This window comes from Miniopterus natalensis, chromosome 11 (genome assembly GCF_054644295.1).
Source record: "Miniopterus natalensis isolate mMinNat1 chromosome 11, mMinNat1.hap1, whole genome shotgun sequence".
In the NCBI taxonomy this organism is placed as follows: domain Eukaryota; kingdom Metazoa; phylum Chordata; class Mammalia; order Chiroptera; family Miniopteridae; genus Miniopterus; species Miniopterus natalensis.
In genome coordinates this window covers 15765045-15778880 of record NC_142091.1, presented here as the reverse complement: position 1 = coordinate 15778880, position 13836 = coordinate 15765045, and the positions used below count along the sequence as shown (strand labels likewise).

General features: G+C 38.2%; 1 protein-coding gene across 5 annotated transcripts in view; it reads right to left on the bottom strand.

Annotated features, from left to right (window-relative positions):
• The window catches only part of CWF19L2 (CWF19 like cell cycle control factor 2), an 89565-nt gene extending 84569 nt beyond the window's left edge, over positions 1-4996 (bottom strand). For 3 of the 5 annotated variants that reach the window (XR_015715267.1, XR_015715268.1, XM_087821565.1), the window contains exons 1-3: positions 4898-4991; positions 3518-3628; positions 2693-2815 (exon numbers count right to left, since the gene is read on the bottom strand). Coding sequence is in view for 2 of the 5 variants with exons in the window: in XM_087821565.1 (XP_087677691.1) it covers positions 2693-2815; positions 3518-3628; positions 4898-4990 (327 nt within the window). In the remaining 3 variants the exon portion in view is untranslated. Of the gene's footprint in view, positions 1-1724; positions 1853-2692; positions 2816-3517; positions 3629-4897 lie in introns of those variants that run through there. The other 2 variants (XM_016207455.2, XM_087821564.1) reach the window with 2 other exon arrangements.
• Positions 4997-13836: the final 8840 nt, after the last annotated feature.

Genomic DNA, 13836 nt, shown 5'->3' with positions numbered 1-13836 from the left:
AAATAATTGAAATATTGGACTTCACAACAGAAAAACAGAATGGCCAATAAAGACTTTAATGATGCTCTACATCATTGATCTTCAGGAATGACCTCACATGAAATTTACTACACAAAGTAGAATGGTCAAAAGTACAAAGACTGACAACACTAAGTGTCAGCAAGAATGTGGAATAACTGGAGCCCTCAGACACTCTGACAGAGTGTACGACAGTCCCGCCAGTCCTTTTTCCTCTCCCTTATCCTCATCCAAGGGGGGAGAGAGAGAAACATCGATCGGCTGCCTCTCGTACACACCCGACCAGGGGTCAAACACTCAGCCCAGGCATGTGCCTCGACCCGGAATCAAACCCACAACCCCTTGGTACACAGGACAATGCTTCAATGAGCCACCCAGCCAGGGCTGGTCCAAGCACTTTTGAAAACAATGACGTTTTCCTAAGAGAAATAAAAACATGTACACAAAAGATTTGTACACAAACATTCACAGTAAATTTATTCATAAAGCCCCAACCTAAAAAAAAGGGAAATGACTTTCAACAGGTAAACAGATAAACAAGTTGTGGTATATTTATACACTGAACCATAGAAAAAGGAACTACTGATAACATGCGACTATACGCTTGAGGTGCAAAAACATTATGTTGAGCTAAAGAAGCCCAGCACGAAAAAGATCACATTATCTAAATACTTTATATGAAATTCTAGAACAGGGAAAACTAACTCATCTATAGTGTCCTAGAGCACATACAGTACATGGTTGCCCAATCCGAGTTGGGGAAGAGGGAGTGACTATATTAATCTACAGGATTAAGCACATGCATTCATCAAATAGTACACTTTAAATAGGAGCATTTTATTATATGCAAATCATACTTCAGTAAAGTTGATTTTTAAAGTTTAAAAAAACAGACTTTGACAAAGTCAAGATAAGCTTTCCAACATATTCTCAAAGCTGCTCAGCAATTCATTTGCTCACTTTTATTACCTAAGCAAAACTGTTTCAAATTTACATTATTTCCTCAACCTTTCCATCTACTTCCATTCCCAAATTACCTTCAGATGATTTTATCTTTTACTCAACAAAAGCAACAGAGAACAGCAGAAACACAGTCAATAACCTGCTCCCTTATTCCCCACACCTCCTCATTTATTTGTATTTGTACATCTCTACAACTTCCCCCCCTAGCACAGAAGAGAAGGTGCTCCTACTCCTGATCAAAGCTTTTCCCCGGGACCTTGTTAATCCAAACTTGTCATTCTCTTCATTATTTACGCTTCTTTCCCTAAAAACATATTCTCAAAAAGACCTCCCAAACACAGACTCCTTTAATGATCCTTCCATTTTTCCTTCCCTTCACTGTCAGTATAGGCTTCTCTTTCCTTCTAAAATCCACTTCAATATGATGTGAGCACTGAGCATTCATTCAAACTACTCTCTAAGATACATGTTATACAACTTAATGGGTATGTATAACTGTACATACTATATGTTGCAACAAAAAAAAACTTTCATATATTTCCAGGAACAGGATAATGTGTCTCTAATTTGGGGAAGTGTCCTTAATCAAATGACATGTTTAGTCAGCCTGGCAGATCTAGCTCCAGGGGATAGGAATTATTAACCTGTGATTCCCCACCTAAACTCAAGGAAGTTTTTTGTAAACCCCCACTGAAATAAATAACTTTATATACCCACTTCTTTTTGAAAAAAGGATCACTTACTTTTATCAGATTCTCAATGGAGTCCACAATCCAAACCCAAAGAATGGGAAAAAGTGCCTCTATCTTCTTTTCACTTTAATATTTTCTAACTCCATTTGTCCTGAGTTACACTCCAAAAAAAATTTTTCCTGTAATTTAAATGTTCCTACCATTACAAAATATGCTGGCTACTTGACAAAACTGCACTTTCATATAAGATAGGCTTTCTTGAGCCAATTATCATCTTGGGGTATACTACCAAAACTTTATTTCCCCAAACTACAAGAGGACCAGACACTGAAATATGATGATTCACCTGAGAGTATAATGTCTGAAGATCATACCTAGGAAACCAGTTATCCCTAACATCTCTAGTTCATTGCTCTGTGAGCACAATATGCCTCTTTCTTACTGAAAACAAGCATGAAGGCTTTGGCCTGCTTTCCTTTCCTCTGAGTCCTCTCATCCCAGTACTGGTTAGAGACAGAGCAGACCCAGCATTCTCTTTCTTTTGGCCCCAAAGATAAATATATAAACATATTCTAAAGACTTAAATGCTAATTTCTATGAAAAAACAAATAAGGGTAACAGACTCTCAAGTGTCTTGGAACACCTTCCCCTTATTTGTATGGAACTGCTCTTCCTGCTTCTCCTAATTTTCCAACCCCTTCTACTTAATGCTCCTTATTGGCTCCTCAGTGTTGGTGGTGTTCTTTCTTTTCAGTATCCCTAGGCAATTCATTTATTCTAATGGCTTCAATAAGCGATGACTCCCAAGTCTCATCTCCATCTTCATACCTCTCTCTTTAACCTAAAATCCATGTTTCTAATAATTTCCTGAACATTTCCAAATAGATGACTCCGAGGCATTTTCATATCCTAACTAGTAATATTTTTTAAGTTCTCATACATTTTAAGTTCCCATACATTATTTCTTTAAATAAAATTTTCTCATGTAGATGCTTTGGTTAGTTTTAGTACATACTTACTGATGAACTATCAGTTGACTCGTTGTTTTTTTCATACTTCTGTTCCTTGCTCTTTTTTTTCTTCTCTTTCTTTACTTTTTTTGAATGCTTGTCTTTTTTCTTCTTCTTCTTCACAGAGTGTTCCTATAATAATCATTTTGAAGAAGTAAGAAAGGAACTAAATTTAGGAAGTATTTTAAGGGGGGGAAAAATCTACATTCCAAAAAACTTTAAATTTTTCAAGAAATGACAAAATGAATAAAATACTCTAAGAAACCTTAACACGCTTCCATAATATATGCAATACCAATAAATTATAGAGCTGAGATATCTTATCAGAAAATGTGAGGAAAGTTTTAACTTATTTGTAGATTCATTCGACAGACAGATATAACCAAGTGAACACATATACACGCAAACATATGTATGCATGCATATACAAGTATATATCTTTCTATGGCCCCAAAAGAATGTACTGAAGATTAGGCCATTTAAAATATAACAAAATGGCATAAATTTAAATTATGGAAAGAGAAAACAAGGATTGAGGAGAAAAACATGACATTACGTTTAAAATGCAAAATCTTGTTACAGGGGGGTCAGAAATTTGAAGCTAATCTTTCTATCAGCCAATTCAAATAACAAAATCTGTCCAATGTCCTCATATGCAAAATATTAAAATATATTATTCCTGCCACAGAGATAAAACTATTCTGTAATGCCCACTATATGACATTCATTCTGTAACTTTTCAAAGAGTCTATAAAGTTGCTCCTCCAATATTAACTTGAGTGGGTACAAAAAAAGTCACATAGGTTTACATCAAGTAAACCTGTTAGTATTCACCTGTGAGAACTGTTCAATCCGTTCATTCACATCAGGAAGCATCCATGTATCCTCACCCCGAAGACGTTTAAGTTCTTTACGCCTTTCTTCCTTTTCAAAATTGGCTTTAGCCTAAAATGATGCAGGGGGAAATTAACACCGATCCAACTGCTTTTCACAAAAAAGTAAATCAAACTCTTTTCCCACTTTCATATATGTTCTCATGAATCAGTTGTCCCTTGCCAGAAATTTGCTTCTACCACAGTGTAGGAAAGATTTTGGGGGGGAAAAACAAAAAAAACTCTCCTTCTACAATACCAATCACATGACCAATCTCTGGTGAATTGAGCTACCAATCAAAGACAGAATCCTGGGGCCTATTTTACTCGGCTTTCCTTAAAGTCCCAACCTGAAGTCTGACTTTAATCTCTTTCCCCTTCACCATCCCAGCGCTACTGCCTGAGACTTTTGTAACTGAGAAGCCACCGACCTCCATACCTTCTATCTGCAATGCCCATAACCCTCTACCCACACCCCAAAAATGCTTCAGGAAGAGTCACCTTTCTAAAAACAAACTGATCATATCGCTAATTTTTATTCAGCCTTCAGCAATAGTCAAATAAAGTAAGTTCTTCCTAGGAGGCTGTTTCTGCCCTTTCATTCTCTCCCCAAACTCCAAAACTGGGTCTGCCCCTCCCAAATTCTATGCATATCTCTATTATAAAGTTTATCACCGCTTACAAACCCTACTGTCTCCAAAAACTGCCTGAGCTACCAGAGACAAGGATGAAAAACATTGTATTATTCACGTATGTCACATATGCTGAAATCAAAGAACAATACTGACCTTTCACCTGCCCAGGAGGAATCCCCCGCTCTGCCCCTTTAAACTCTGGCTGCAGTCGTTACCCAGCCGCCTCCCGGCTCCTCTACCTGCCCCTTCTCGTCTGCATTTAAACCCGCTTAAAATCTCCCATCTTCAAACAAATAAAACTAAAACCCCTCACTCATACTCTATGATGCTCTCCCCTTCGTGTTTCCCTTCCCTGCCAGGTTTCTTACATCTCTTCAGATGACTCAATACAACTGACTTCCTCCATGTTCTCAATCTCAATGAGAAATACAATGGCCCTCAATCTTTTCCGAAGGGCTAAATTTTCTGGGTTTCTGGTGTCAACCTTTGTTTGGATCAGCAAGAGCCTGCCAGAGCATCTAGGAGGCGGTACATACCCCCAAAGTTCGCACGAATCCCAAAGGGCGAACCCCTTCCGACCCAGATAAAGGGATACTGAGGCGGTGACAGGAGAGGAGTTCGGGTGGGAGGAGAGCCAGAGGCCTAGCTCCCAGGAAACCCCCATCCCCACAGTTCTAGGAGGTCCAAAAGCCCCAAGACGGAGGTACCTGGCGCAACACCTCGGCCCTGGCGGCCCGGGCCTGCTCTTTACGCTCTTCGATACTCCTCGCACTTTCAAACCAACCAGCGGCAGCCGCCATAGTTGTTGTTATCGTAAAGTTAGGAAGCCGCCGCGAAACCTCGGTTTACGGCTGTCGTAATTGAACACGCAATCAGGACTTCCTACTTGGGAGAGAGCCGGTGCTGCTCCGCCGAGAGAGCATGCGCGGAGCGGAGGCGCGCTTACAGGTCTGGTGGCCCTTCGGTGACCGCTCCAGCGCCAGGGTTCAGGAGAACTTGGAGACACAACCCAGCAGTTGCCCTCCGTGGCTTATTGGGCTCCCCGAGCAGGATTAGTGTCACTACATTTAATTATGATCTTTGCACGATACCAAAAGCATTCTCCCTAGAAAGGGGAACCCTGGTTCACTGCTGGTGGGAATGCAGACTGGGGCAGCCACTGTGGAAAACAGTGTGGAGGTTCCTCAAAAGATTAAAAATCTGCCTTTTGACCCAGTGATCAGAAAGAATATATGCACCCCAATGTTCATAGCAGCACAGTTTACAATAGCTAAGATCTGGAAACAGCCCCAGTGCCCATCAGTAGATGAGTGGATGAAAAAGCTGTGGCACATTCACACCATGGAATACTATGCAGCTGTGAAAAAGAGGACCTCTTACCCATTGGGACAGTATGGATGGACCTGGAGAGTATTGTGCTAAGTGAAATAAGCCAGGCAGAGAAAGACAAATATCACATGATCTGGCTTCTACGTGGAATCTAAAGAACTTAATAAACTGATGAACAGAATAGATTCAATGCATGAAGCATGGATCAGACTGAGGAATGTCAGAGGGAGGGAGGAGGGCGGGTGGGTGGAGGGGGAGAGAGTAACCAAAGAATTTATATGCTTATATGCACAACCTAAGGACACGGACAATGGTGGGGAGGGGGATGGGACAGGGTGGAGTGAGTCATTGGGGAGAAAAGGGACATCTGTAATATTTTAAACAAAAATAAAATTAAAAAAAAAAAGCATTCTCCCTTATTTCCTCTTAAAATCACCTAAGTTAGAAGCTCACAGCGGTTAAGTTCGTACATCTCAAAAGTTTCCCACCAAAGCGCCCTTCCCGCCAAAGAATGTCCCTGGCTGGAGAAATGGGCTGAAGGGAGGCCGGATGGAAAGGCAGCGAGCAAGGCAAAATAGCTCTGAAGATTTAGTATTTTGCTTTGATGGGTTGTTTTTTTCCAGTACATGAAAAAGTCATGAGAATTTTGTATTGTACTCCATAATTTATCGGTGCTTATTTAAGCCATTATAAATTTTACAGTATTTTTTTTTCTCTGACCTTATATTATTTGCTCACATTGATCCATCCAAGCATGTTTTTATTACAGTATGCAGTTACTGTTTGTTTGTGTAATTTTTGTTGTTTTATAGTGTGTATCTCCCAAACGTTAAGTTTCATTACGAATAAGACACTCTGAAATATTGATCAAGGGCTTTGAGCTTACAGTTATAATCATAAAGGTAAAGAAGGCTGGGAAATAATTATAAACTACATGGCTTAAAGATATTACAAATAAATAGTTAACATAAACCAGATTAGATAAATATGCTTTCTTTCCAGGTTTTGTAAAATTGAATTTGTGTTTACAAGAAGCTTTCCCAGGAGTTTCTACTTCACCAGTCTATGAAATCTTAACCTTGACCATGTAATCTTTACTTGTTTGATGCATAAAATAGAATGTACTCATATTTTTGTTACAGAAAAGTGAATTTTAATTTACTAGTTGCCCACTAACTACTTTGACTGATTTTGTCATAACTAAAATAACATTAAAAGTCTTTTCAGATTTTGGGGGTTTCAGAAAAATATTTGTTCCCCACCTTGCATCAATTATGAGGCAAATAAAAATAAATGGCAATTATAGCAGAAAGTGCAAAATTATATGACAAAAACTTTTAAATCCTACTCAAGGCACAAAAGACTAGAACAAATGAGGACATACAGCATGTGCTTGAAGAAGGCTCAACATCATAAAGAAATCGATTGTCCATAAATTAATTTGTAAATATAATGCAATAGCAATAAAAATACCAACAAAAAATTATTGGGCCAGGGAGGGGAACTAGACAGGTTGGCAAAGAAAAATAAGGGAACAGCAAGTTTGCATTTGGCCACACCTGCTAGAAATCCATGGTTTGAGTAAATGGGGGGCAATGTAACAAGGAGCCTGAAGGCAGCTGGTTCAGGTTTGTGGCAGGTGCAGAAGGAATCGGGTTGTTTCTTCTTTTCTGCTTTGTAACTTTTAGTCTGTGACTTAAGTCTTCATAGTCACAAGGAACGCACTGTGTTCTTCCACATTTATGCATAACATCTATAAAGACAAAGACTTAGGGATAAGAGGGTTGAACAAAGGGCAAAAAGTCTATGCCAGTTAAGTCTACCCCATTCTTATTAGAAAAATTATGACTTTTCCTAACACCTAGTCCAGTTTCTTCCATTTAAATCTTACGAACCAGAAGTAGGTGACATGACCACAACTAACTACAGGAGAGTCATGAAGATTCCAGGATAGTTACCTTATAGAATGAAACTCAACTGGCTCTGTCTGAGGTTTCTTTGTGATTAGGCTTAGGGTAGGCGTCTTGAGCAGAACTACTTACTGCACAAGCGTGACTGTGTTCTCACTGCATCCTGTCAACAACAATTAATTTCCATTCGTTCCATTACTAGTGATGTTAACTCTGATCATTTAAATAAGATGGTGTCTGCCAAACTTCTCCACTGCAAAGTCCCTTTTTCTGTTTGTCATTAACCAGTATTTCTTGAGGAAGTTCTTGACGCTGCGCAAATTCCTCATCAAACCTTCAAATTACTCATTTTTTATATCAGTATGGACTCATGGTTTCCATTTTAGTCAGTAGAGCCATATTTATATTTAGAGGGATAGACATTATTATCAGTATTTATTTTGATGCTCAAATTGTCCCAGGTTTTGACCAGAGCCCCTTCACTGGCTCTCATCTTTTGCATTTTCTGTCTCATTTGGAATCATTCATTTGGAAAAACAGTATTTGGATACAATTTTGGCACTAATGGTGCCCATTGCTAAGAGGTGGTCATTATTCTTTGGCAATTAAAATAGACAGAACTAGGAAATATGTATGTTTTCTAAAGAGAAAAGTAAGTTATGAATTCATACAGATATTTCCAATTTGATTTTTATTTATCTTTGATTTTGTATTTGTGTTACTACTCACTAAAATTTTTGGTTCCTAATGATATTAACATAACTATTTGTTTTATCCTTATATCTACATTTTCAAATATATTTTATTAATAATGTTGCTAGCAATAACACAACTAAATGCAATTTGATATTTATTTGTGATTATTTTTGTCCCTAATATATTCCACCAGTAATTTATAATGCAAATATATTTTAAAGTCACTAAAAATGATTCTTCCCAGTGTGGTTATGCCACCATCTTTAATTAGGTTCACTTGTTACTAATATTTGCTTTTCACTTTATGGTTTGCTGGTGTGTTTTTTTTTTATTTAATTTTGTAAAAGATTTATGTACTCCGAAATCTAAACTCTAAGAACAGGGCCATGGCCCTGGCTGTGTGGCTCAGTTGACTGAGTCTCACCCCATACACCGAAAGGTAACCAGATTCCGGGTCAGGGCACATACCCAGGTTTCGGGTTCAATCCCTGGTCAGGGTACCTACGGGGAGGCAACTGATTGATGTTTCTCTCTTACACTGGTTTCTCTCTCTCTCTCTCCCTCTCTCCCTAAAATCAATAAAAACATTGTTTTTAAAAAAATTTTTAAAGAAAAGTAAAAACAGGGACATGAATGTTTCATCCTTGCCTCAACCTTTCTCTCCTTTCCCTATATAAGCATATTGTAAAGATTTTGTTTTATCCCTTCCATGGTAACCTCTTGAAAATGTGTGTATATTTTATATACATACATAAAATTTTTCCTTCACATGTTCTGTTTCCTCTCTTTTTAGTAATCCTTTTGGTGCTTAGGAAGGCTTATATGGTTTTTTCCTAATGATTCTTTTATTTTTATGCTTTTATATACAACCCTATTCCCCACTTTTATAAACACCATCCATTAATTTTGTACTTTGAGTAATAATTAAATTAATAATTTCTTCTTGCCATCTCCTCCCTCTCCCCAGTATCATTTGAAAGATACTTTAACTCTCAATAAATACTTAATGTTCTACTTTCCATGTACTTTCTCTCTTCTGCCTCTATTTTTAATTGCATTACATCTACATTATGAGAACACACAATAATTACATACTATTCTTTCATTTTTATCCCCATTAATTAGTCTTCATTCTACTGTTACACCTATTCAGTGTCCTTGTGCCAAAGCTTTTCCAGTCTTTTCTCGAGCCTGAGAAAGAGCTCATAGGACCAATATCCCTGAGTTCTCGAATGTTTCTAATATCATTTCTTGTAGCCTTTATGCATAATGGTCAGTTTGGCTCGCTCGACAATCCTTGGCTAGCACTTTCTGTTTCTGATATCTTAAAATATTTTATTTCATTATCTTCTGGCATAAAGTGTTGCTGTCAGAAAGCTCGATGCCAATCTGATATTCTTTCTCTTAAAATTGACTTGATCTTTTTACCTACATGTATTTTTTTTTTTTTCTTTAAAATCCAATAGTTTTACTAGAATGTCTCAGTGCTGGCCATTCTGGGTTGATTTTCCCAAGTACACACTCTGTACTTTTAATGTGTAGGTGTAAGTCTGTTTTTATTTAAGAAATCTTTTCTTGCCTGGCCGAGTGTGGCTCAGCAGTTGAGCATCGACTTATGGTCCAGGAGATGGTGGTTGGATTCCCGCTCAGGGCACATGCCCGGGTTGCGGGTTCGATCCCCAGCAGGGGGCGTGCAGGAGGCAGCCGATCAATGACTCTCATCACTGATGTTTCTCTCTCTCTCTCTCCCTTCCTCTCTCTGAAATAAAGATATACGTGTGTGTGTGTATATATATGTATATATTTATGTGTGTATATATATATATATGAAATGTTTTCTTGAATTACAGCTTTTATTATTTGTTTCATTCCATTCCTTTGATTTTTTTTCCTCTTGGATTCCTTCTGGACCTTGCTTGACTCTCATACATAGCTGCCACTTTAAAATCCTTTTTACCCCCTTCTTCATTTGTTTGATTTGTGTTCACTGTTTTCTTTTTCATCCTTTGTTTTCCTGGTACTTTCCATGATATCCCTTTCTGAGATGTCTTCTTTTCTTTGATTTCTGGTTTTCTCCGGAGTTCTTTAAGGATTCTTCATATGTCTCTCTGTTTCTAACCATCTCATTTCTGAGCTTTTCTAATTCTGATTTTTTGCATTTCTTTCATGGCTTCTATTGTCTTTTAATTTCCTGCAGCTCCGTTTAAAAAATTAGATTACAGTTTTCTTCTGGTATATCATATTCTATCAGTGTGATAAAGCATTATTCTACTTTTTCCCCTTACAATACTCTGTATGAGGCTTCATCATAAGCCTTTTCTGTTATGTTGGGTTTTCTCAGACTTTTAGAATGAGGATTTGTGAGGCCACAGGTGCCCTTGCTCAGTGTCCCCATGACGTGAAAACATGTGGCCTCTCTCTTTCACCACCACTGCCTCATGTTTCTATGAACCCCTCCCCTGGCACCTCCTCCAGCAATATCTGACCCTCCTTCCTCCTTTACCAGTAGAGCCCTTGCCCTGATCAGTGCATGTTCTGCTCCCCGAAGCTTCTCCTCTGTATGGGCCCTACCTTTTCTGAGCGTTTCTGAGAACCTTGAGGACCCAGGCCACCCTAACATCCTCAGATCTTACAGCCCTTTGTTTTCAAGAACAGATAGGAGTCTGCGAAGCCCACCCAGTTTGGAGAATCCCTCCACTCCGGGCTGGGTGCCCTGGTGTTGAAATGAGTCCTTGTTGCTGAGTTCAGGGCCCATAGTTCTTGGGACACTCAGAAGTGCCTCAGTCTTGTCCTTCCTTTGCTGCTTCCTCATAATTCTTGAAGGTGCAGGTGATCTGACCCCTCCCACTCAGATTCTCGGATTGTGGGAACATTTTTTTGCCTAGTTTTGTTTACAGTGTTGCCTTCCTAGTGGCCCTATATGTTTCCATCAGGAGGTTTGGAGAGATCCAAATACTATGCCACCTCTGCTAAGGATCTGCCCTCTCTCTTGCACAATCCTTGGTTTAACTTGTGCTTTCTTGTTGGGTTGTTCCTCTTATTATCACACAAATGTCTTCGTTAGCACTATTTAATGTTTCTGGCCTTGAACTGATATTACTATTACCACTGCTAGCTTTGTTTGTTTGTTCTTTCCTAGTGTATCTTTGCCTATATCTTTATTTTCAAACTTCTTTTTTTGTCATTTTATTATAGGCATATTTCTTTTACTCTCTATATAGCTGAATGTTGATTTTTTTTTACCTATGTTTTAAGAGAAATTAGTTCATTCACATTCAGTGTAATAACTGCTATTCCAGATATTATACTTTTATGCTTAAGTTTTATTCTATACTATTAATTTTACTCGGTTTCTTCTTTCACCCTTTCCTTACTTTCACTGGCAGGTCAAGGTCTCCCTCATTGATTTGAAAATCCTACTATGTGTTCTAGCTATGCTAGTAGTTATCTTACTGCTCTTTTTCCCATGAGAAAACATTTATATATTCATTATTAAGTAAAAATAATAACTATTCATACATCCTCACCTGGATCATTTATTTGCTCAACCCTCTCATGCTCATCAAAATTAAGCCTTTTGGACACCCTTTCTCCACCATTTACAAACATACATACATACACACCCTTGAGTCTTCTTTTTTAAAAGTTATTTGTAGGAGTTTTTTTTGTTATTATGTTTTTCCTATTATACCTGCTTAGCTACAAAAATTCTCCTTAGCATTTCTAAACATCATTACCATCTGTTTTGATTTTATTATATGTTACAAGTTTCCTAACTCACCAATCTTTCCTTCTCTGATTTCAAAATGTTTTGCTTTTTCTAAATGTAAAACTATAATAATATATTTCCACTGTAAAAAATTCTAACAATATAGCCTCTCCCTTTCTCTCCCTCCCCACTTTGCCCCATATAATTGTGTTTCTATGCACACAAATTTGCATAAGTAAATTGTTGTGAACATTGCTTTCTAATCTGCCAATTTACACTACCACCATCAGCATATCACTGTTATAACCCCAATCCATCATGAATATTATATATTATAGTTTTTTAAGTTTTTGTGAAATAGATGGATGGAATTCAAATGCTATATCATCACTGCTGTTTCACTTTGCATTTTCCTGATTACTTTTGAGGATAGCACCTTCCCATACGCATATTCACTCTTTATATTTATTTTGTAAACTGTCTCTTAGACTTTATTTCTATGATCAGCTTTTTTATGAATCAGGATTTTTTTATATAAACAGTGTATAAAAGGGTCCTATGTTATTTTCGTTACAGTAGGCTGTGTTAAATAAAACTAAAATGGCTCAATTACAATAGAAATGTATTTCTTTCTTTTTTAAAAATGTTTTTATTTATTTCAGAGAGAGATAGAAACATCAATGATGAGAGTCATTGACTGGCTGCCCCCTGCACACCCTCTACTGGGGATCGAGCCTGCAACCCGGGCATGTGCCCTGACCGGGAATTGAATCGATGAACTCTTGGTTCACCGGTGGACGCTCATCCACTGAGCCACGCTGGCCAGGCAGAAATTTATTTCTTATAACTGCCCATGGTAGGCATTCCTCCCAGTGGTTAATTCTGCTCCATGGAGTCATTCAAGAGCCCAGGCTGCTTTCATCTTGTATGCCAGCCATCACTTAGGACGTCTCTTTTGGCATCCAACCCATGGAAAGAAAAAAAAGTGTTGGGAAAACACACGCACTTCTTAAGACACTTGAGCCCAAGCTGGAACACATTACTTCTGTTCATAAAACATTGCCAATAACTAGTCACGTGGCCACACCCAGATGCACAGGGGATTCTAAAGAAAGTCCCTGACTTTGCAGCCACTTCCCAGTTAAAAATCTAGTCTATGGAAGAGGAAATGGATTTGGTGGACAAGTAGTCAGCTCTACACAGGGTGTAGCATTTTTTTCTATATGGATATTCAAAAGTCCCAACATCATTTATTGATTTGCTTCATTATTTCCACACTGACTTGAAATGGTACTTTTATCATATGCCCATGTATACTGGTAAATCACATCCCATGTATATGGGGCCATTTCTGGAGTCTCTCCAATTAATGACTCTATTCCTAATGCCTAGCACCCTATTTTAATTACTATCGTTCATAGTATGTTACGTGTTATTGGCAGTTCAGTATAATTTTCACCACACATTCACATTCATTTTACATTCCATGTTAATTTTAGACATCACTTTAGACATCTCTCATTTTTTCTTCTCTATTTCCCCATGGAATGAAACGATAGACACATTTTGTTCCTTTAACAAAGCATTTTTGAACAGTTTTAAATTTACAGAAAAATTGCAAGGATAGTATACGGAGTCCCCATTTACCCCATAATCAGTCTCCCCTGTTGTTACTATCTTACAATAGTATTGCTAAACTCCATACTTGATTGAAATTTCCTTAGTTTTAAGCTAATGCCCTTTTTCTATGCGGGACCCCACCCAGTTTATGACATCGCACTTAGTCATCAGGCCTCCACAGGCCCCTCACGCCTCAGCAGCCTCTCCATACTGTACTCTTGGGAAGAAAGTCGCTGTGTGCGCATGTGGTCCACATGGAAGGAGCAGGGTTTACGCTGCACCTCCTCCAGGGTGCAGCATCTACAGCAATTATTTTGAATTCTTAATGGGAGATTTGTCCCTCCTCCCCTGTTTGTTTATTTATGAAATCATTTGTATCCGC